Consider the following 23846-nt stretch of genomic DNA (forward strand, 5'->3'; position numbering starts at 1 on the left):
CTAAGTGGAAAATTCCCAGAGAAGTCATGTCAGCCAAGACCAAATTTGCAGTCGCTGACATTTGTTTCTTCTTCGAATAGTAGAAAGATCCTGAGCAATTTGACATAAGGGAGCACAGAACAAAGCCTGCCACTTAAACAAGTACATTTGTTTTCTGACTGAACTATTAAGTGAGGATTGTACTACAGTCCTTCAGAACCTGATTTGTTTCAGACAAAAAATGAGCTGGTCCTGCGATCTTGGCAATTAAATATCCAGTACTGTGAGCTTGATTTTTCACCCAGCTGTCTCTAGTGTAACTAAATTAAGCGAGCTGTTGAAGGTACACTGGTTTAAATAATCTGTGAAAAATCACCCCTCATCTAAAAGGCTACTTTCTCCCTCTTGTTCCCATGAGATATGTTCTTCACTGCATGTCCTAAACATTTACATAAGGTTGGCAGTCATCTCTATTTTTAGATACTTAATTCCAGAAAAAAACCCACCCCACCTTCAAGTGTGATTTGGCACATAAGCTAAAACCATGCCTAGAAAAGCTGTCTGCGCAAACCCCAGCTCAGCTGATATGCAGGACACTGGATTTTGCCCTTTTTTGCTTCCTCGTGGTTTATGGGGACTGAGTATACGGGCCTTTCATTACTTGGCCAAGTGCTGGGGTCTTTGCCATCAGCCTGAGTAAGATGGGATGGAGCTCATTTTGTGGAAAAGTAACATGATGAGTTGGGCACCAATTAGATCTGCATTGTGGTGGACATTTCTGAAGGGGTCCAACTGACGTGTTGCTGCTCGACTCACGTCTTCTCGCTCCTTTTTCCTCATTACGCTTATACTGTTGATTTAATTTGTCCACTCGGCCAATTCCCTCTACTTCTTGTGCAGAATATTTGTTCTTTTGTTGCTGTCTCCCTTTGTTTCCCCACTTGGTGGTTCTCCTACAGACAGGACAAGGCTGTCTCTGCTGTGTCTTTTTGCACAGCACTGAAGGCATAGGGGCCTCGGTATCATCACCATGCAAGCAATTAGTAACAACACAGCAGTGATAATCATGATTTTGTTCCCCTCAGAGCATAGACAGGTAAGATTGGCTAATAGCTCCACACATCTCTCTCAGATGTGTATTTTCCCTATTTATATGTAATAGTTGATGGATTTAATTTATTTCAGATTTTCTTTTTCTTTTCTGTCTGAATGACAATTTTATTGAGTTATTGTGGCATCAAGTTCCAAAATATGAAATAAGAAGTGGTTAGTAGTAATGAAGAGACCAATGGAGAGTCCCAGGATGAAAATATAAGCCTAATAACTAACTCCCAAGGGGGGTGACCAGCCTGCTGCTCTCAAGGCACATTTAATTCGTGTTGTACACATATGTCACTGGTCAGAGTAAAGGTCTTGCTTGCCCGGTCCCCTGTCTCTGGCACAGGCCAGTCAGGGATACCTAGGGAAGACTGTAAAAGTCAGGGAAGCATTTTGCAATACTTCCCAAGCCTATTTTCCTGGCTTCTAGAAGTTTTCCTTTGAGGGATTCCTTCTCACTTTATCAGTACCGGTACAAAGGTTGTTTGGTCATCCAGATCCTAATTGTAGGAAGTGAGTAAAGTGGGAATTTCCTGTGGACACAGCTCAATATCTAGGCAGCTCCATCCCACAGGTGCTAATTTGGGACACATGGAAACTCTCGTAAACTATTCCTAGAGCTCTGCTTTCCCTAGTTCCCTGAGGTGTGTAATATATGCCCTGAGTCTTGGGCATGTGCTTGGTAGGACCAGAGAAGCTGGTCACTTAAGATCTTCAAGTCTCAGAGACTGTTTGCAGTAAAAAAAGTTTCACTGATCAGAATACAACTAGCGTCAATTGTATTAAATTAAAATTCCATCACGTACCATGTTTGGCTAAATTTGGGTTTTGATTTGTCTGTCACATGGTTCCTCACTGAAGTCCCACTGTAATTAGAAAGGTAAAACCAACAATTAATTTGTTCCCATTTCTTTGCTTTTTCCTTTTTTTCCACTGGTACAGTTCTGTTGTGTAAGTATATTATAAAACAGAAAGAAATAAAATTTGTTATATGGAAAATCAAGAACATCTGATGTCTAGAAAGAATAAGAACTTGGGGATGACAGGATGCAGACATCTGGATTTTTATTTAAACAGTCTTCATCTTTGTATCCGAATCATTTTTTGAAAGACGAATATATTTTAAAAACCCTTATTGACTGTCTAATAATATCCAGGTGTGTATTTGATTTCATCTTCATACTGACATATTGCCCAAGTGAAAATACCTTGAATTAATTTAAGGACAATTTAGAAGTTGACACCAGTGCATTAAAGTAAGAAGAGGGAGAAAAAAGAGGAGGCAGAGAAGTAGGCTGATTTTAAATACCCGTCTTTCAAGACTTGTGCCTGGGGAGTTAGTTTCTGACTCGGGATCAGATTTTGCATGGTTTAAAGTCAGAGCAAACTTCCTGATTTACAGATGAACGTACCACCCACTGTTAAAGCAGGCAGAGATCTGATAACACAGGGGTTAATCTGCGCCTGTGATAAAACCAGAGGCGGTTAGACCTTTTGCTCCAAAAGACGCTCTGGCACTGCCGGGAGATTCATTTTGTCTGCAAAATCAAGCATGTAATTTCCCTTCTCCCTTGCTCTCCCCTTCTGTCCGTGTGTCCGGCCAGTCCTGCGGCTCAGCAGCAGCAGCAGCAGCCAGTCTCCCTGGTGACAACCAGGACAGCCGACCTTCAGCAGGGTGCTCTGAGATACGCTTTCACTGCGGGACACGGGCTAAGAAGCCCCCAAATTGGCTTTTTTCCTGCTGGTCGGAAGTAGTGTGGGAGAGCAAGCCTGAGACACCTCTGTGCTTGAAAGAAAAAACTGAAAAAATTACGTAAAGTAAAAAAAAAAAAATTAAAAAAAAACCCAACCCCCCCAAATCATCTGCCCCTCAGTATCCAAATTGCATCCATAGAAAGCTTCCAGCTCACTTGCAGTCTTATGTCAGATTTACACGGTGTTCACAGAGATTAAAACGGATCCCTACCATTCACCAGTTAACACCAGCTTGTGTGAGCCTGGGTAAATACATGTGTTTGTCCGTACAGCCGTCAGGCTTGGCATCAGAAACAAGTCCACGTCGCCACAAAGCCAGCAGAAGAGACGTTTCTACCTGTTTTCAAATGAAACAGAGGTCCTGAAGTCCCTAGAGTGTGGATTTAGTTGTCAGTTTTATTTACTACTTTCGGATGTTATCTGTCGCCGGTGAAGCTAGGCATGAGTAACTTACCAGTCTGCACAGATAACTTTGCTTTTTGTTTCAGTCCAGCTCGAGACAGAAATCCTGTAAAAGCTTTCATTCCAGTCCGTGTGCTGAATGATGATGATACAGGAATTAAAGAAGTGAGGGTAAAATTCCTGAGGCACTCCTAGACTTTTCCAAGAATTTTAAAAAGCCTCTTAAAAACGGCAGCAGAGATCGAACGCTGTTAAGGGAGAGAGGAAAAAAAAAAAGGAAGAAAAAACTTTGGCAGGCATACAGTGTCTTACATCAATCTAGCAGTCAGCATCTATGTAGACGTTCTTTCCTCCTTTTGTGCAACTCCCCTTCCCTCCTACAGACCACCCAAAGCCCTATAAATAATCCAAGGACCGTATTTTTCTCCAGATTTCTCTTCAGACCTCAAAGGAAAAATATCAGGCACAGGAAGGGAGAGAGGGAGAAGGGAAAGTGAGGAGGGGAGAGAGAAAGAGAGGAAAGATGGCTAGTGAATTCAAAAAGAAAATGTTCTGGAGGGCAGTGGTGGCCGAGTTCCTTGCCATGAGCCTTTTTATTTTTATCAGCATTGGCTCGGCTCTGGGGTTTAGCTTCCCAGTGGTGGGCAACAAAACGTCAACAAGGTCTCAGGACAATGTGAAGGTTTCGCTGGCTTTTGGGTTATCCATCGCTACCATGGCACAAAGCGTGGGCCACATCAGCGGTGCCCACCTGAACCCAGCCGTGACCCTGGGTCTCCTGCTGAGCTGCCAGATCAGCATCTTCAAGGCGCTCATGTACATCATTGCCCAGTGCCTGGGGGCAGTGGTGGCCACAGCTATTCTGTCAGGAGTCACCTCCTCTCTCCCAAACAACCTCCTGGGGCTCAACTCGGTAAGTAGAAACTTTTAATTCCTCCTTCTTTTTTTTTTTTTTTTTTTTTTTTTTTTCCCAAGTAGAAATGTAACACCTGTAATCTACTGAAGATGGAGGAGTTGTGGTGGTGATGGTGGTAGTGATGGTGACCTCAGGCAGCCAATTGCTTATTGTAGCAGAGGATCCAGTCTTGGCTGATACCAGGACGGATCTATGTCATAGGGATGGTCCTTCCTCCCCACCCTCATTTCGGAGCTTTGGGACATCATGGTTATGATTGGTTTTGCTTATGTTTAATTTAGTACATCGGAGTTGCTGAAAGGTGCCTTTTGACACCGATTTAACACCGAAATCACTGGCAGTTGTTGTGTGATCGAGTCACTTTTGTGCTTCTGAGGGTCTCAGGTAACATGCTGGTTAATGTGCATGTATCAATGTTTTTGCTTCTGTAAATGTGATTCTTTTTCAATACCTGATTAACGGTTTGTGTAGCCTGATGATGACTGCAATGAAAACCTATGGGAACAGCAAGGGAGATGTGTAGCCAGAGAAACCCTACCACCAAAAGAGTGAGCATTACCTGTTGCATTAGGCAGAGTGCTCAGCTTCTGCCTGACACAGGATTCCAGCTGCACTTTCTGTGTGTTTCTCCTTTTGCTGTGCAAAAATGGGAAAACCCCCTGAATTCTCAGGTGTAGACTGGAGAAAGACGTGCAGCAGCTACATTTAACAGGGGTGCAGGTTTCATCCCTCTCCCAGCTAGGTGCTCACATCCTGCTGCATAAAAACTGCCTGGCCACAACTCCTCCTCCTCAAAATGTTCTCACTCTCCTGTTGTCATTGTACCTTAACAAGAGAAAAAAAGGATAGATAGACTTTTAAACTTGAAGTTGTCCCACTGTCAGAGGCAGTGCTACAGCCGCTGCACTACACAGAGTACTATAAATGGAAATTGCCTTCTACTCACTTCTACTCACTGATTCTGAGAAGAATGAGTATTTCACATCTTTTCTATGGCCCCTTTCTTGCAGAATATTCCTGACTGCAGTTTGAAACTTGAGCTAATTTGAAATCTTATGCCCATTTGCAGTCACAGGGATATTTGAGACATAAAGCTGCAAATACAATAGCTCTTCAGAAATCATTTAGGTAAAAGAGGAAGAAAGGATCAAATAAATAGATTAACAAATAGAGTAATATGTTTTTGCACGCTGTGGCATTACAGTTAATTCAGAAAACGAGGCAGGTTTTGAAAACATAATAAAATCTGATATTAAGAATGTGATTCCTGAGTAGCTTAGTATTATCCACCCTCTTGTTACTCTGGGGGTTGGCTGCTTACCTCCCCCGAGCCTGGTGCCTGCAGGTATTCCACTGTGCCACCGTTTTGGAAATTTTGATGGGTTAATCCAAAACATTTTGGGGAAGCAGAGCGAATCATATTATTAACTCCAGAAGGCTCTGGCTGTGTGCGTGTTACATGATCTTTTCCTCTGAAACCACCGGCAGAGGGAATTGCTCAACCGCATGGGACAGGGTATCCGCCCAAGTGGTTTCCTCGAGAGGTCCAACTGCCATTAAACATGGGAGGTCTGGTTTCAGTAGCACTCGTGTTTGGTCTTCCCCTTATGGTTGCCACAAAATGCTGATGGCTGGCTCCTTCCTCTATCCAAAAGCCCCCAAACTGTCCATTTGTAAAGGGAGGTGTAGATGGATACCCCAAACCCTTCTTGCTCCTCAGTCAGTAGCTTTCCAAGCTATAAAGATATAAATCAGAGCTCTGCACAAGGGTATCTCAGAAGAGAAGGACCAATGGGGACAGACGGAAAGATCAGTGCAGTCACTGATTTTAGTAAGCTTAGGAGACTACTTCATGAATCTCAAGAATTGCATATGAGGATGGAAGCCTTGTTCCCTCCCCCCAGCAGGAACACCTCTGGAATACAATCAGATGCATCATTTTCAAGGCCACCAAATACACTATAGGTAAAACTAGATAGTGTCAGGCTCCATCATGCCAATTTTACAAATCTGGCAACACTTTCTGTGCATGAATTAATGTATGAAATGGTGCCTAAACACTGCAAAAAGCCCTAGTCCCAGTGCTTGTCATTGTCAGGTACTCAGAATTTTGATATTTTTTATTTTTTCTTTCACATCCAGTTATAAACGTTCTGGCTAGAGCAGCAGTGGGGAGACTTCCCAGGGGATGGGGAGGGCAGCAGCTGTTCTTCTGCCTTGCAAGAAAGAACTAGAGAGGAAAGCAAACCCATTCATTTCCCACTGACAAGCTTGGACTGTCTGGGGAGGGGAGGTGACGGTTGAGGGGTGAGTTGGGTCTGAGCCCAGCGCCGGGGAGAACAGCGGACGGCTGTCCTTGGGCAGAGCCGATCACATCGGGGCATCTCCCGAAACCACAATCCAGCACCAAGAGCACCCTGCTTCCTTCAGCAAGTGGACGATAAGGAGAAACCACAGAGATTTTGCTTTTATGTCATGCTTTTTAATCTGAGGACAAGGACGGGAGGGACAGAGCTGGCAGCATCCCTGCCGGCTGCTTTGTCTTCCTGCCCTTCCTGTGGAAAACGAGGTGTAGATTCACTGTTGGGAAAAAGAATAGAAAGAAAAAGAGAGCTGTTTGTTTGACAAGGTTGGGAAGAGGGCTTGGCCGTGCATGACTGCGTCCTCTGTTCTGACCCTCTAATGCTGGTTTTACAGGAAAAATGTGGTGGGAGCAGTTTAATGGAGTCAGTGGCTATCCAGTGTCCCCAGTGGACACTGGGTGGGATTGCATGCCTGAACTAAGTTTTATCCTACCCAGCTGTAGGTTTTGCACTGAGGGGCCAAGTGAGGAACCCATTTCCACAGGTTCCTCTCTAGTTCACAGGGAAGGAGAGACAAAGAGAAGTACTTCAGCCTTTAGATCCAGCGAGTCGCCCTCCAGAGACAGCCAGCTCTTCTTTGGTATGATGAGGCTTCAGGCTTGGGAGCCTCTGTGAAGTACCCAAATGAAGTTGGATGAATCTGTGCCTTTCTCATTGCCCAAAGGGAAAAAGGGAAAGACGAGAAAATGAAGCACAAAAAAAACAACCATGGAAAGTGCAAGGCTGAAGAGAAGGAAGGGAGAATGAAAAAGCAGGATGCTCCTTGAACATGTTCAATATTAAGGTCTGGTTTATACTAAGACAAGCAAAACAGTCACATATGAAAAGTTTGATCCAAACTTTACTGAAGTCAATGGATATATTTTTAGTTACTTTGGCTGGTTCCGAATAAGACATTCTGGACAGTATTCAGAGAGGTATTTAGAGTACTGAATCCTTTTAAGATGCTTAACTTCCCATATATTTTAGTTGTGGTGTGGGTGCCACAGTAAAAACTTTGAGAATTGAAAAAGCTGAAAGAGGAGTATGCACTGTGTTTGTTGGTCTAAAAATTTAAACATTTTTCCTTACACCATCTAGTATCTTTTTTTGGCAATTGTGTTACTACACATTACAAATTTCCATTAGGTAAAACTGTAAGAATAGAGAATACCTAATCCCAAATGCACTCATCTGCCAACGTAGCTGACTATTGTCTAGTGAGGAGAGATCTGTAGTTTGGATAATGGAAGAAACTATTCATCACGGGCAGTTAATGTCCAGCAAAGAGCTCAAGCAGGAAAGGCGGGTGAGAGACTTCTGTGCTGTAAGGTAACACAATATTTGTGGTTCAGCAATGATTATCTTGAGAACTGTTATCAAGCTTTTAAAAACACGCTGAGAAAATTTCTTTAACTTTTGTGTGTGTGTGTGTGAAAATTATCAGAGTTTGTGAAAAATGCAGAACCTGCTTTAAAATTTCATAATTTCTGTATTTTGGTATACTGATTAGAGGGCGAGGAAACATGCCCCCAAAGTCTTGGGGCTACAATTTGGAAACCATTTGAAAACTCTGCCTTGAAGTTTATGATGAAAGATATTATTTTAAATGTTGTAAGTGGATCAAAATTTGTAGGCAAGGAAAACAGACCTGAAGGTAGTATTGCTCAGGGTAGATAAAGAGAAAAGAAAAACAGCAACGAATAACAAATAGGGGGGCTTCATTTTAAAAAACACTTAGTGGACTGATAAATGTTGTTTGTGTAACTGAAGAACTTTATGGAAAAGCCAGGACAGATCTGTGGTCAGTGTTTTCAGAGGTCTGGAGTGTTTTCTTAAGAGAGTTGAATAGTCTATAATATAGATACCACTCCCAGAGTGTGGAAGGTCACTTGTTGCTGGAACACCCTTTGGATTTCCAGTGCGACTGGCTGTGTCTCTGCCACTACTGCTCAGCAGAGCGTCCCCAAAGTTGGATCAGCTGTGGCAGAAGAGTCGGCGCACATGAGGACGCAATGTCCCTTGGTGATAATCACACAGTGACCAGCTCCAAGTCCTTTCTCAAAGTCAGGGAGAAAGGAGCCCTTTGCTGTCCTCGATTCTTCCTACCAGGGCAGTGTCTGCTGCTCAGAGACACCTTCCACCCTCACCAAAGTCACACTACAGAGTGAGTCCTCTTTCCATCAGTAGCCCCACTTAGCTGGATTGTGGTCCAGCAGCAGCAGAGCAGCTCTGAAGCCCTGTGCTGGAGACGGCTTTTTTTTTCTCTTCTGTCTGCGTATCCTCCAGCTCCAGCCTTATTCTGCTACTTAGGAGAGCTGAAGGCTGGACAATCTCTTGTCTCCAGGATATTGGAACATAGGATGGGGCATACAATATGTGGATCCTTAGCTTCTGCAGATGTATTGTCTTATCTCTAGGACATCAGTGCTGGTGATTTTTCCCCCAATAAATTTCCTCTAGTGCAAACATAAAATTGCGACTGCACTGGGGGTTCCCTTTCATAACGTCGAGACCTGCCACACCTTTTAATGTTGTGTGCGGGTCAGTACTGATGTTTTTATCCTGATACTCCTCACTGAATCTTACCCATCCTTTAGAAAGTTGCCTCAGAGGGGATCACGGACAGGAATCACCAGAGTCCCCCCGTTTGGTCCAAACCAGTGCACCGGTAGTGGCCCTCTGACCACGGGACTTGCATGGTTGGCCTTGATGACTCAGTGTTTACCTTGTGATTTCCCTCTCTCTTTGTGCCCGCACCCTATGAGTCTGTTCTCCTCTAACCTCAAATTAAACAAAGTCGGGTTGAGTTGGAAGAACTTCCAAAATAAACTGAGAGCTTGACAGCGTGAGTGGACAACTGAGTAAGTGATGCTGCTTTTCCTCTGAGTCAGTATGGAAAATAGCAGCTCCAGAGGTGCCACTGGATGGACGAGACATGCAGCTGAGTTCCTGACCTCTAGCGCTTATTAAAAATCCTTGGATGGTTCTTCTCAGTGCAGATCATATACCTTTCCCACGTTTCAGTACAGTGAGCTTCATTCTCCTTGCCGCTGCCCTCTGCCCTCCTTATTTTCAATTTAGCGTAGGCTCCTCCTGCCAACCTTGCCTGACGTGCGTGCTTAAGCACTTCAGCTTCTACGAGGGGTCAGAAGTCACTGTGTTTGCAGAGTGAGCAAAATGGTTCCTGTACATGGGATTAGGCCAGGATTTTTATTTCTTAACAAAGAGCACCACAACAATAGCTAATTATTCAGTTTCAAACTTGCAGCAGCAGCCTTTTATGGCATGCCAGCATTGTATTGAATCGCAACAGGCCGTGGAGGTGGAACACAGGAAAGGCACCTGCTCAAAACTGGCCCCAGCCTTGGCCACTTTCGAGTGTGTTCACACAGTGACAGCAGAAACATCTGGTCTGAGATGTAAACCTGATGGTTATCACCCGTCCTCTGGAGTATTTGGGGATAACAGGGGTTATAGCTCTAATCTTATCTCAGATCTCAGAAGCTATTTCTTGTTTCCATTTCTACGAAGGTTTGCTTAGGGCTTCTATAATGATATAGCCATATCATGCCTGAGGTTTTGGCAGAAAGCATGCAGGGATGCAGCAGCACGGCCATTTCTGGCACAAGGTGAGGCCCTTAATGATCATCATCCACCTGCAGGCCAGTCTTTTGGTGCTAGAACAGAGCGGTTCCAAGTGGGGTTTGTACCATGAACAGGGTCCACATCCAGACGATCCAAGGATGTCTGGTGCATTGTTTGAGAAAATGCTCTGCAAGTCTCAGATTAAGGGTCCTCTTTATTTATTTCTACTTAGAAATAATAGAAATTGGTGAAAGGGGTGTACAGAGGGTTGTAAAATAATGAGTCGCAATAGACCTAAAAACGTAGTTAATTTGGTAGATTGGTTGATATTATAATTCAAACAGCGTCATGCTGGGATTTTTGGAGAACAATTTTTTTTTGACCAGCTGTCAAACTAAGCAGGATTGAGTAAGCAATATAAGGAAATTCATTTTGCCACCACCCTTCCTGACTGGTGAATAAACAGTTAAAATTGTTTTCCTTTCCTTAGTATTCTATGTATTATGCCATACGTATTTTTATATTTTGTGAGTATGTGTATACACACCTTCACACGTACTGACACACCAGAGACAGAAAAATCAATAGATAGAGAGATTCTTCAAATGAGGTAACCCCAAATTTCATTTCGTAATTTAAATTAACTAGAATTTTTGAAAAAAAAAAAAAATTATTACTGGCTGTCTGACATGGCAAGAACGATAGTCTGAGAACAAATGGAAATTTCCACAGCAAACATGAGAATGAATATTATGGATCCCTTCTGGTTAAATTGATGCAATGGTAAAACCAACTTATAAGTCATTGTAGCAGGGCTCATCTACTTCAGCAGATATTGTGAACCTTCAGGTGAGTCGAGAATAGCATTTCTATAATCAGAGAATCCTAAAAAATGTCTCTATCTGGGCTGTATATAGCTATCTTTAAGAGAAGCATTTTTAAAGCAAGGATACTAAACCACATCACAAGTACTAAAGGAAGAAAAAATACCCCTCGAAAAATTTCCTGTTTGTCTCAAAAGGAAATTGCCTGTTTTCTTTACAGCAGTAGTACATTTTTGCTTATTCGTCCATTCTCTAGCTTAATTGAGAGAATTCAATAACAGACAGATCTTTACCTGGTATCACAACCGAAAATGTCAAAGAAGTCTTCATCCTTAGAAAAATCTCCATGCCGGAGTTAGGGAAAGAAGTCCAAACTATTGTGCTTGTGCTCAACTTCATAGATAGCAAACTATCTGTATGTTGGGTGTCTGCATTTCGCAGTGTCTGTATTTTCCTGTCTTTAAACTGTTGTCTCTTTATTACAAATATGCAGAGGCAGAGGCACCCTTTTCATTGTGGGCTGATGTGGTACCTGGCACAATGAGACATCATGGTATATGGCTGTGCTCCTCAGTACCTCCAGAATAATATTAATACCAAGGTCATGGAGCAAGTAAATGTCTCCTGGAGGTTTTTCTGGCCTGGCTGGGAGCGGTATGTGGTCCCGTGTTTTATTAGTGTGCAACCTGATGGGAAGGTACTGATCTTTCTGGCATCCAGAGCCAAAGCCAGTGCTGGTGTTTAACTCTGCAGCTCCACTCAAATCAATGAGATCTGAGGCTAAGGCACAACATTAACCTGTTAAATCAAATATACAGGGCCTGACAGGCATCCTGGAGGAAACTCTGTAAACAGCAGGAGGGAAAAAAATGTGTGCTGAAATCTCTGCAAGGGGTTTCTCTTTTGGCATCTGTGGACGAGAAAGGAGCAAAGAAATCTGTGCACTTTCTTCGTAGAGCCCCATGCATTGCCTCTCCTTGAGCCGTTGAAAGGTATCACAGAAAACCAAACTTTTCCAGGCTTTTGACACTAATTCTGTGCCAAGTGAAGTCAATGAACTCTTTCAAAGAAAAACTGTGGCATGTGTTTCCTTACCCATATACACGCAACTTCTCCTGAAGTTAACGATGACTGTGTTTGGACTGAGGAATGAATAAAGTTAGGTTTGGCCCCTTTGCTTTCCCTTGATAAGATTTCTTGCTTGAGGGACAAGGCGGAGAAATGAAGGAGCTGGAATTGTTCCCCTAATTCCTGAAATCCATTGCACATATACAGAGCTGTTTTTAACTCCATGGAAATGCCAAATCTTCAGTGCTCTGCACAAGACTGATTGTATGAACTACCTCAGTCTTGGAAAGTTTGAAAACTTCACAGGTTTGCTGGACTGTTTGTCTAGAAGTATAAACTGAATATTGCTTTGGTGCAATTGCCAACAACCATACTGTAAGGTTTGTGCAAATCCAGCTAGTTATTCCAGTAACAACATAGAAAGGAAGATTCTATTAGGCTCAAAATTCAGATATGCCCAAAATTCCACACTGAAAGACCATCCTCTTCGGGCTGACAATACAGGAGATCATAAATAGCTCCATGGTATAAATGAGTGCTTCAAAAGTGTTATGGAAAGTGAACTATTTGCTTGGTTTTTGCTTGGTAACAAAAAAAAAAAAAATCAACTCACCATTCCTCATCCTCTGAATAGAAGTTGTTTATTTCTCAGCAGCAAGATTTAAAAAAAAAATAAAAAATGTATCCCCAAAGCAACTTTCCCAGAGACACATCAAAAAGTAAAAGTGTCAATGAGACAAATGGTCTATCTCTAACTAACTGTGCTAAATGAAGTCCTCTAGAGGAATTAACTTTTACTGACCGTCACTGGCCTTACATGCAAACTTTTTGTACTCTGGTTTAACATAAATGAAATCATCACTCTTCCCTTTAAGGCACACCAAGCTGCTGCAACACACAGCCCTGGCTAGTTTCTCATCAGCTTGAAGGCAGGGTGGGAGGAGGGAGGTTAGTCTTGTTCCTGGATGGTGTCTGCTGTCCAAAGAATGGAAAATATGATTTCTGCTTTGGGAATTGAATGAGTCCCCTTTAGAGCTCTTAAGGCTGTATTTATAGGAAAGATAATCTAGCAGAGGACAATATGTTTTGTCCCTAGGTTCTGCTTCTATTGTTGATCTAGGAAACGATCCAAAGCTAATTCTTTGCTTCATAAGCAGCTTCTTCTTAGTGCTCCTGTCGTATAATTTTAAGTGGCACTCTTTAGATCTTTGCTTGTCTCTACTTACTAAAGAAATGAGACTTCTGTACTCTCTGAATCCTTAACACTCAAATAATGTGCATAGAAGCGTCCATTTCAGAGTAATACTGTTAATTAGCAAGGAGAGAAGAGAAGAACTGTAGTTAAATAGCTGGGGATAAAGTCTCTGAATACATTTTGACTGTAAGTTAAAGGAAGGTTTACAGCTATGGAGATCTGGGACAGACTTTCAGCAGAAGAAATGTATGTTATCAAGACAGAAGTTATCAAGCTATTTTCATGACAGAGTTGGAGCTGAAAGAATGAGAAGAGTCAGACAAAATGACAGGCCAGATAGTGGAAGATGGTTTTGAGGGAAGTGGGGAGATTAATTTCTGAGATTACATTTGAAGAACATTGCACTAAAGAACTCTGCCCAGCTAAACACTTAAATGATAGTTGGTATAAAGCAGCATTATTAGTACTTCCAGCGTGGGGATGAAGAACAGAGCACGAACCATTTGAACTAATGTGAAGAGTTTTCCTTATTAAGAAAAATAAGGAAAATCAAAGAATGGAAAGTTTAAGCTACAGGAAGAAATCATGGTAAAACAGTGAGAATTTGCTTGAATAAAATGCTAAAAGTCTTCCTTTAAGAAAACAGTCTGCCATGGCAGAGATAAGCTAATAATTTGAAATGCTGAAAACAGCAGGCCTGCTGCAAGTTGTTAGATGTTTATTTGAATTCAACACACAAGTAAAGAGGTCTGTCTGACATAAAGATATTATTTATTGCAACACAGCTCCTTAAAAATCTCAATTTTGCCTGGACAGGAGAACATAGTTCTTCTCCCAACATGAATATTAAAAAAACTTTAACAAAAGGTAATACGTTTTTAGTCAGTCCACAACATGCTGCTTCTTATGTGCCAGCCATGCTATTGCTGGGGTTCTGCAAAAGCTGCCTTAGCTAGAGGATGGCTGGGATCTGCAAAGAAGAGAAGCCCCAGCCATCAGTGATATTATACGTGTCACTGAATTGCTGTGGTTTGACTTTTCTCTCTCTAAAAAACATCAGCCAGCATGGCTTGCAGTGAAGTGTTTCATAAGAATGGAGAAAGTTGACATTTCCCTACTGAAAATAGACTGCTACATTTCCAGAGGCCTATCATTTTTCAGGAACAATGAGAAACTAATCTCTGTTATATGAAAGTAAGCTGGACCCTAGAAGATACAATCCATGGCTAAAGGTTTGTTGGATGAGATGCAGCATAGCACCACATGATGAAACCACCTTGCATAACAAATTGTCTTATCCATATAACAGGAAACAGGTTTGAACTTGACATACTTTTACTCCTAATGAGAAAAATATGAAACCTCTAGAGAAGTACACAATTGGGTTTACCTTGGGCCAGTTTAATTTCCTGTCCCCATTCCTCTTCTGAAGGCAGACAAGTAATAAATATCCTGGTCTAAAAAAAAAAAAAAAAACACCCCAAAAGGAAAGAAAACATACCATTAATTTGCCCAAATTATTGCTTGAAGCTGTGGAAATCAGGCAGCTAAATGTGGCAGTTAGGGGCACTTCTGAGAAACAAGCTTCTGTAGTTCTCATCTCCTGTCTGATGTGGAGAAATGGAAGTAATGTGAACGCTACCCATTTCCTAAGACCAAAAAGCAGGTGTTTGTCTCAACTAGTTACTCTCATGGTCATGACTAGATAATGATTTTCCATTAATTTTGCCCTCAAGTTTAATGGTCCTTGTCTGATTACATTACCCGTCTCTTGACGTAGTTGCCAATAGGGATTACATCTATGCAGAGCCTTCGCAGTGATTGATCCACCAAGTGTGGCTCCACTATCTGCATAAGTTACCAAAACCTAGCTGTTTCTAGACATTAACTCAGCTGAGCCAGAGCCGCACTGAGGCAATTCTGTCCCCAACCTTCCCACAGAAAGAACTTTTCCAAAGAACCAAGGTCTCTTATATGATAATTCAGCTTGGAAGGGACCTCAGGAGGTCGCTAGTCCAACCTCTTGCTCAAAGCAGAGTCAGCTTCAAAGCGGGTTGCTCGGGAGCAGCAATAGCATTACCAGATAAAGCTAATCTTTGAATGGGGAACCGGTATTGTACCTCATCCCATGTCCAGTTATGCAAAGCAGAGGGCTTCAGCATGCCTAGAGTGCTTCCTTATGTTCCAACCAGTTGCAGCTCAGGAGCTTTCTGAATGAGATGTCATTTCTATAAATTTACTGAATTCCAGTGGATTTTTCTTCCGTGAACTTGTTCAGATTCACAGTGAACTCAAGTGAAAATATTAATGGTGGAATTCAGCTCACAGAAGGATGTACCTCACTTGGGGTGTCTACATGTAGGCTTCTGCTTATCATCTGGGTGCTGTTACAGTCAAGGGAGAATTACTCAGTGCAAGTCAATGCAACCAAGATTGATTCATCTCATCAGATATATGTGTCTACATATAACTATCAGAGCTTGCCAATGATGTAATCCATTTCTTGGATGCGTTTCTGGTGCTGCTTCTGTCAAAATAGTGACTTAGAAATGAAGTTTAATGGAATAATTCATGTGAACAGAAAAGGAGAAGTCTGGATTGACTCCTATGATGTAGGAAACTGTGTTGAAGATGAATGTGGGCTTGTGTGTTTCATTTTAATCCCTTAGAGCATATTTGATTCCTTAAAGCACTGAATCCACTCCTCAAGCCTCACAAGTCTGAGGCATGCAAAGCTCAGGGAGTTACTCTGCTGTTCCCTGCTTTCTGACGTTTCTTCTGTTTCCTTAATGAGCATCACCTAAAATGCAGAGCATGTGAGAGTTATTGGACTGAGATGAGAAGAGGTCAGAGTTTTCCCAGCAGATAGATCAAGGGCAAATGCAGTCTCAGCCCACACACCTTGTTGTGACTACTGGTAAGCAACCTACCAAGGCAGGGAAGAAAATCATTGCAGTGTGGGTACAGGTCACTGGAAAGGGACCCTTTCACCCCAACACTGCAGTAGAGGTGACTATGTCTTATGTTTCAAGACATTATTCTATTTAAGAACCAGAGCTATGGTCACCTTACATTCTGGATATTCTCAGCAGCAGAATGCTAGATGTCAAGACCAGCGGTTGATTTTTGCTTCTCTTTTGTTGACAGCCTCAGGTAGTCAGGACTCTGTAACGTACAGTACTACTCCCTGCTAGATGCAGATTAAGCTTTAGACAACCCTGAAGCTTCTGGAGTCAGGTATTCTACAAAAATTCAAGCTTTCCTTAAAAACCCTGAATAACGTATGGAAAATACAATGAAAGGGTAACTAACTTACGTTGGTTATGCCTACCTGCTTCTGTCAAGAGCTTAAAACAACAGATTCAAAAGGTGCAAAATGTTTCACATTACATTGTTAGCTGGTTAACATTTGCAAATCCACTGTGACCAAGGATTATATAAATACACACACACACACACACACACATATATATATGTACATTTTAATTTGATATTAGGAAATTCACCTTCCTACTCCCCATGTTGTGCTTTGGCTGGGATGTGGTTAGGGTGGTGAAGACTCTTGCTGTTCCATGTGTTGCTATACCTTGGATGCTTCAGGCTGCTGCTGTAGTGACGTTATAACTCTGACAAGTAAGAAAATAATGAATGTCCATGATACTACTCTAACGTACTGCAGATCCACAGACCACAGCAAAGCAGAACATCCAAGGTTTGCCTCAGCCTGCCTCATTTTGGAACATGGCCCGGAGTCCTTGCTCTCACACTACGACCTTACATCCCTGGCAGGCTGCGTGAAATTACATGCTAGAGGAAAGCAAAAGGTTTCCTATGATATTTCCAGGTTTTCTTTAATTCCACACAGCCCATCAATAAGTGTTGATTAGCAGGGAGAATGACCTCAATTCACGTCAGCTATAGGATGTGTTTTCCTGGAGGGAAAGGAAGAATATGATTTCCGCCTCTCAAAGATAAGGATTATCACCGGTTTTAAAAGCATGATTTTGCTCTTATTGTCTCTTTTCTTTTATAGAAACCCTTCAAATGAAGGGAAGACTAATGGTAGGTCAGTGTTTAATGGTTTGAAATGCCAAGGCTTTGTCGAATAGTAACATTGATGTGTCACACCTCAGATCTAGATTCTCTGGGGTTTAACAGTTGCATTATGATAGAAAGGAATTCAGGTTTTGTATCCACTTTTGGACATCTGCTGATCACTCACTTATTTGTCAATACACCTGCCTTTAACTTTAATCATTTGGCCTTCCAAATGTGAGATAGAGTTTTCCAGAGAGTCTGTAGTCCAGGTTCTTAAAGTGTTACTATTACTTTTGATATCAATGGGATGCATTTGAAGCCTAATTTTTTGAGAGCCACAAATTCCACTGTCTCTGCAGAAAAAAACTAAGAAAATAAAATAAAATTAAAGGGGATGATAAAAGTAATAGAATATTAATTTAGTGGTATATCAGGTATTCAGCGTGAATTTCTGGATCATGACATTTTCACTGCTTGCTTATCTGGGTATATTTATGTCAGGCTTGTATTTCTCACATCTAAGTCCTATTAATGCTGGAGGTTTCATTAACTGATTTCAGTTTCTACTGTATGGATGCCGAAAGAATCAAAATGCCCATCATTTCAACCAGAATTCCCTTCAATCTGTGGATAAACTGCTTCTAACTCAAAGGATATCAGTCCTGCATATTAAAGAATGATATAATAATATATTATTAATACTTCAGATTGACAGGTCTTAGAAATCAATATATTTTAACAGTTTTTGGTTTTAGAGTAGCTAATCAGATTTATACTGGCTGAAGACAGATGATTTTTTGTCAGTGATTAGGAATCATACTATGCTGCTTTTTTACAGAGAAGAAACAAGAAAAATGAATAGCAAAGGTGGAAAGTGAAAGAGTTCAGCTAAACATCTTTAAGTTTTAAGGTTATTCAAATATTAGTTTGGGGGAAATTAGGGCGTAAAACCACAAAAACAAATTTAAAGCATGATTTCCCATAGTTCCATTGTTCTGGACAGGTCAAAATAACATTTAATTATGTTTTTGCCATGTATGACCTAGCAGTTTTTAATGCAGAGGCTATGACAGATGGGATAACCTACTGATAGCACTACTCTTGAGCATAAATTTTGCAGAGTTTGCTTCCTACTCTGAGTCACTCACATTCTCATTTTCTCTGGCTTCCGTCCAAGCTCATGTTTCATCCTATCCATGTAATGTAGTTATTTCTGCTTAATACAAGTTATTCAGCTCAGATACAGGCTTGTCTTGTCTTGACTAAGATACTACTGAATATAGCAATTAGAAGCCAAATTCAAAACTTATTGTAACATTGAAGGGTTTAGCTCCATGTTTTCATGGTAAGCAAAAGTTTCTAACAGTACTGAAATATGACAGCATTTCTACTGTGTAATGTTCATTTATCTGAATTACCGTGGTTTCAATATGTTCTACAGCTTTTATATTAATAAGAAACTCTACTGTTTTCATGATTAATGATACAGTTGGAATAGCTACATCTGCCAGTGTGAGTTTTTCTAGAGAATCTGCTTTACTTCAGTAGGAAATTGAAATACTTCCCCCACCACCCCTTTAGGATTCCTGAATTTTTATGGCTCCCAAAGAAGGTGAGTGAGATTCAGTCTGAGTCTAAGACACCTAAAATTCATCTACATGTGAGTTAAGTGTCTAAGCTCTTGTTGTAGTCAAATGAGATCTAGTGAATACAAAATAAAGAAGGGCTATTCAGTTGACTCTCAAATGCTCACCTACATTTCATCAGCTGAATGGACCTCATCTCCATTGACTCTGTTCATTGCCTATCCAAGTTAGAGATACATTGCCTAAACACTGACATCCAGAGACATTTTAGATACCTTCGGTCTTGTGTGGGACTTGTGTCACATCTACCAGTCTTACATGAACACTGCGGATATCGCAGGTGGCATTAGAGTTATATTTTCAGGCAACTGAATCACAGTATAGGTGCCTTAATATTAATGTGGAAATCTGCCCATGGAGCCAGCATTTTTCAGGACATTGTCCACATGAAGTCCTTGTTTTGAAGAGTTCGTACTAAATTACAGAAAAAAAAGTAGTGGTGGGAGAAGAGACGATTAATGTGACTTATCAATAGCAGAGATAGGTACTTTCAAGCTACCCAGAGTTATGCACTTTTCTTACTATTTGTCCCTTCCTCATCCTGCCCCTGTTTGCTTAGCAGTTGTTGCTGTAAGCAAGCTGAGCAATGTTTAACATGACCACAGGCTCCTCATTCTCAGAAGCAGTGAATAAACTTCTCAAGGCACCACAATTCACTTCTATGGGTGAACTCTACTGAAGGCGACTCTCTGGCTCATTTGTTTCTCATGCATAGACCACTTATGTTCTCATTGTGTCTAGTGGTTGAGCATTCACTTTGGCTGGATGCAGCAACCATGCAGTCATGTTGAATCACCAGCAAAAGCTGGTTACACCTAGACTTGAGTACAGCAGCGAATGCTTCAAAACTAATTTCTGTTCACATTTTCTTTTTTTTTTTTTTCCCTCTTAAGCAAAAGCAACCCAAGCAGAGAAATGGCTGTGCAGGTCTGCATTTTCCTATTGAGAAAGTAGATCCTGCAAAACTTTGTTGTACTGGTTGAAGTCAGGTAGGAATGTCAGGTGACATTTTCCTTCTTGTCTCCATGCAGCTTTCAGAGGGAATCAATGCAGGCCAAGGACTAGGTATCGAAATCATCGCTACCTTCCAGCTGGTGTTGTGTGTCCTCGCCACCACAGACCGGAGAAGGAATGATGTCTCAGGATCAGCACCTTTGGCCATTGGTCTCTCCGTTGCCTTGGGACATCTTCTTGCTGTAAGTTTTAGCTCTCACAGTTGATATGTGCAATGTCCCACCACAGGATGGGCCACTGAAGGCAGGAAGATGATGGGCAGATGATAGTTTCTTCCTTCTCCTTCCACTTCAGAGACTGACCTAGTTTCTGCAGCATGCATGGCCCGTCTTTCTTTCACAACTTTCACAAAAAGTGATGAGGTTGCACATCTGGGAGGAGTCGCTGCAGTAGGACCCATTTGCCTGGTGGGACAGCACAAGCACATGGCAAACAGTTTTCCCCCCCTTTTTCTGAGGAAGAGCAGGTGGGATGAGGGAAGCTGTTGTAAGCATCCGAACCATGCTGCAGGCTGCCACTTAGGCTCCTGTGTAATGAAGATGCCACATGTGCATCCGTGCCTCACCACTGGTTCTCTTTCCACCTCCTAGATTGATTACACCGGTTGTGGAATTAACCCAGCCAGATCTTTTGGCTCAGCGCTGATTGCCAACAACTTTGAAAATCACTGGGTAAGTTGAATAAATTTGTTTAGTTTACAAGAGGCTCTGCATATGCATAATCTACAAGGTCAGAAACAGTTAAACATGTATCGTTAGCACCAAGTCAGTGAGTTGCCGTTTCTATTTCATTTAACAAAGAATAATCTCCTTTTGCTCGTGACCAGCCTCAGGAGGTCACAAAGTCCTCAAGCTGAGTGTATATGTTCAAAGTCTTACAGTAAATTTTCTTTAAGTTTATTTATTTCAAATATTTTAAACATTAAAGCCGCATTACACAGAATTCTGTATTGAGTATTTATTGTTTAAACTGAGTTTGTGAAGTGCTACTTCTTAATCTGGTAAAACCTAATTTAGGAAGGTTCTTAAGCAGGTTTATAAGCTGAAATGAATCATCCAATGATCCATCCATATATGGAAGCTAATAAAGTGTTCATCTTCTTACAGTTAAGTGTCTGCTTAAGTGCTTTCATGGAAACACTATAAATTTTAGATTATTCCCTGTGGTTAAATGTGGTTAAAATAAGGAACTTCACAAAAAATGTACTTCTTTCACTAAAGCTCAATAAAGAAGGCTGATATGAAAGCCCTAAATGAGCATGTGTTCTTGAATATTTAAAATGCAGCTTGTTCCAACTCTCCCACTGATGACTGTGGCAGCCAGTTGCATAAGCAACCATGGAAATTTAGTGGTAGTACAATGGATTGTGAAAATTTTGGATATGATGCCATTTTAATCTAAAGAGTAAAACACAAAAGGAGGACACTGGGGAAATTTTGCCATTATTTCCCACTTAAACACTTTTATTGGGATAGTAATGTAATGTAACTGAGCTAGTAGCTAGTATTTTCAGGTTTCATAGAAAAATTATTTTCATTTGTACAGAGAGAAGGAGATAGAGATAATAATTCATATTAAACCACTAATATTGCTGAATAAAAGAAAACATGTTTTCAGACTCAGAAATTCTTTGGCCGTGTAAATCCCTCAAAATCATCTGTTAATTCTAATCAAATCAACCTGTCTACTAAAATACTTTTACTACCTCTCCCTCCGAACTTTACTTGCCTTAAGTGATTAGACCAGTACCATTACAGCAATACCACTAGCTAAATAACAGCTAGTAGCAAATTAAGCCCCTAATTAGGTCCTCACTAAGTATTACTTTCTAATTCACCTATCACTGAAAGTGAGTGGGAGAATGGACTAATGTCCTTGTTGCTTTTAGAAACTGTGCCCCCCCTGCCAAAATTCTGTGGACTAACTGAGAGGTTTTACCAGTAGATACCTGATTTTAAATATCAGAACTTGACAACATAGTCACAGTTATTAATCTCTGGGTCTATCGCCAATTCATGGTGAGAAATTTCTTGCCATGCAGTTAATATTCAGGTGATAGACTGTAATGTTAATGTTTTCACTGTAAATTTTGTAGTGAAAATCCTCAGAGGAGATTTTCAGAACAGCTTCAAATGCGGTGATATCTGATGTATTAACTGGATTTGGAACTGTGTTTCAGATCTTCTGGGTTGGCCCAATTATTGGAGGAGCAAGTGCTGCCCTGATTTACGACTTCGTCCTGGCTCCCCGAAGCAGCGACCTGACTGACCGCATGAAGGTGTGGACCAGCGGACAAGTGGAAGAGTATGATCTGGAAGGAGATGATATGAACTCCCGGGTTGAAATGAAGCCAAAATAAAGAAGGACAAGGGGGGAAAAAAAAAAAAGTACATTGGTTTCCGAAGATTTTATCAGTGTTATAGACTCTTTGTAAACCAGCAAGCAGTACTTTGTTTTTTAATTCAATATGAGTTTCCATTTTTTTACCACCAATCTTAATAGCATTTTTGTATCTGGGGTTTTCAATTACAAAGTCTTCAGGCCAAGAAGTCATTAGACACTTTTACGTGAGCTAAATAAATTGGGCTGAAATTTAACCCCTCCCTCACCATCACCAACTATTCTGGTGTATTCAGTGTGGGTGGTTCTCCCAGCATATCTCTCAGTAATGTTAATTAATTCAAATGACCAGTCTGTTTGCTGAAAGAATAGATACCGAGGACAGAGAACCATCTGTACCAATAACAGGGGACTTATATGGGAAAAAGTATTTATACAAATATGCAAGGCTGGTATCTAATGCCAGCAACGCATCTGAAAAACTATCTCAAATCATTGCCCAAAAGCACCTTTTGGAAGGAAAGGCCACTGAAAATTACTTGTTATGTAGAATTAACCATAATTTTCTAAATGATTTTAATCTCTGCGAAAGAGGGCCAGAAAGGTTAAGCAGGACAAGAATCTCCAGAGTCCCAGGATCCATTTAGATTTTCTAAGTGTTTCATTCTCCCTGAACATGCATCCAGCTCACTGTGAGGGAACAGAATATATGACAAAAAAATGTACAGATACATTAATTCCTGGGAAGTAATAAATAGAAGTCAAATTAGAGAGTAGTAATAACAATGACAACAAGAACAACATGGTGCCAATATGTAAACAGGATTGTATTGTGCCCGTGACTACTCTGCTTTTGTTCATCTTAGGTAATTTAACAGTATGTTACAAAACAAACCAGGAAAAAAAAAAAAAAGCCCCTTTCTTCTTGACACTATTCTAATAGCCAGTGCTGTGACATTCAGGGACAATGAATAGATATACACACAGTATATTTTCTAATGAGGGACAAATACATACCTGTGTGTAAGTCCATTTTGGGGGTCGTTGCTTTGTTTTTTTATATATATATATATATATATATAAATGTTTATATATATGTTTTATACAGAAAGCCTAGTATACTGTTTTGTAAGAAAATAAGAGCATAAGACAAGTGGAAAGAATTGCATCAGTGCTTAGCAAAATAAATGACACTGGAAACGTAAAGAAAATTAACACTCTAAACGATGTGGAAGACTATTTTCTGTTTTCGTTTTTGTGTGTGTGCTACTTATGTTTTCCTGAGTAACCCAAAGCATTAGCTGGTCTTACCTACTAACCATAGGATATAGTTAAAGCAGATACATGCTGATATACTTGTTCTGCACTAAACAGTTTTACCTAAGAAATGAGGCCCAGAGGAACCTACATAAAAAGCTGCACACTTTACCGTTCAGACAAACACCCCAGAGGTAGTATGATGGATGTCTGCTGTTAGAGAGGCAGTGTGGACGTGGGAATTGAGGGAGGGTTGACATGGGAATCCATACAGCTTGGATCATTTCATCAAGCTGAGCAGATGTACAATGAAAAAAAAAAAAGAAAAAAAGAAAATCGCCAGCAAATTAAAACAATACATTTTATCTTTCTTGTCTACAGTTG

General features: G+C 41.0%; 1 protein-coding gene across 1 annotated transcript; it reads left to right on the forward strand.

Annotated features, from left to right (window-relative positions):
• Positions 1-3625: 3625 nt before the first annotated feature.
• On the forward strand, positions 3626-23846 carry AQP1 (aquaporin 1 (Colton blood group)). The gene is made up of 4 exons (XM_049798805.1): positions 3626-4147; positions 19883-20047; positions 20456-20536; positions 22045-23846. Exons 1-4 carry the CDS (start codon positions 3758-3760, stop codon positions 22222-22224), a joined length of 816 nt encoding a protein of 271 aa, XP_049654762.1. The 5' UTR covers positions 3626-3757; the 3' UTR covers positions 22225-23846.

This window comes from Accipiter gentilis, chromosome 4 (genome assembly GCF_929443795.1).
Source record: "Accipiter gentilis chromosome 4, bAccGen1.1, whole genome shotgun sequence".
Taxonomy (NCBI): Eukaryota; Metazoa; Chordata; class Aves; order Accipitriformes; family Accipitridae; genus Astur; species Astur gentilis.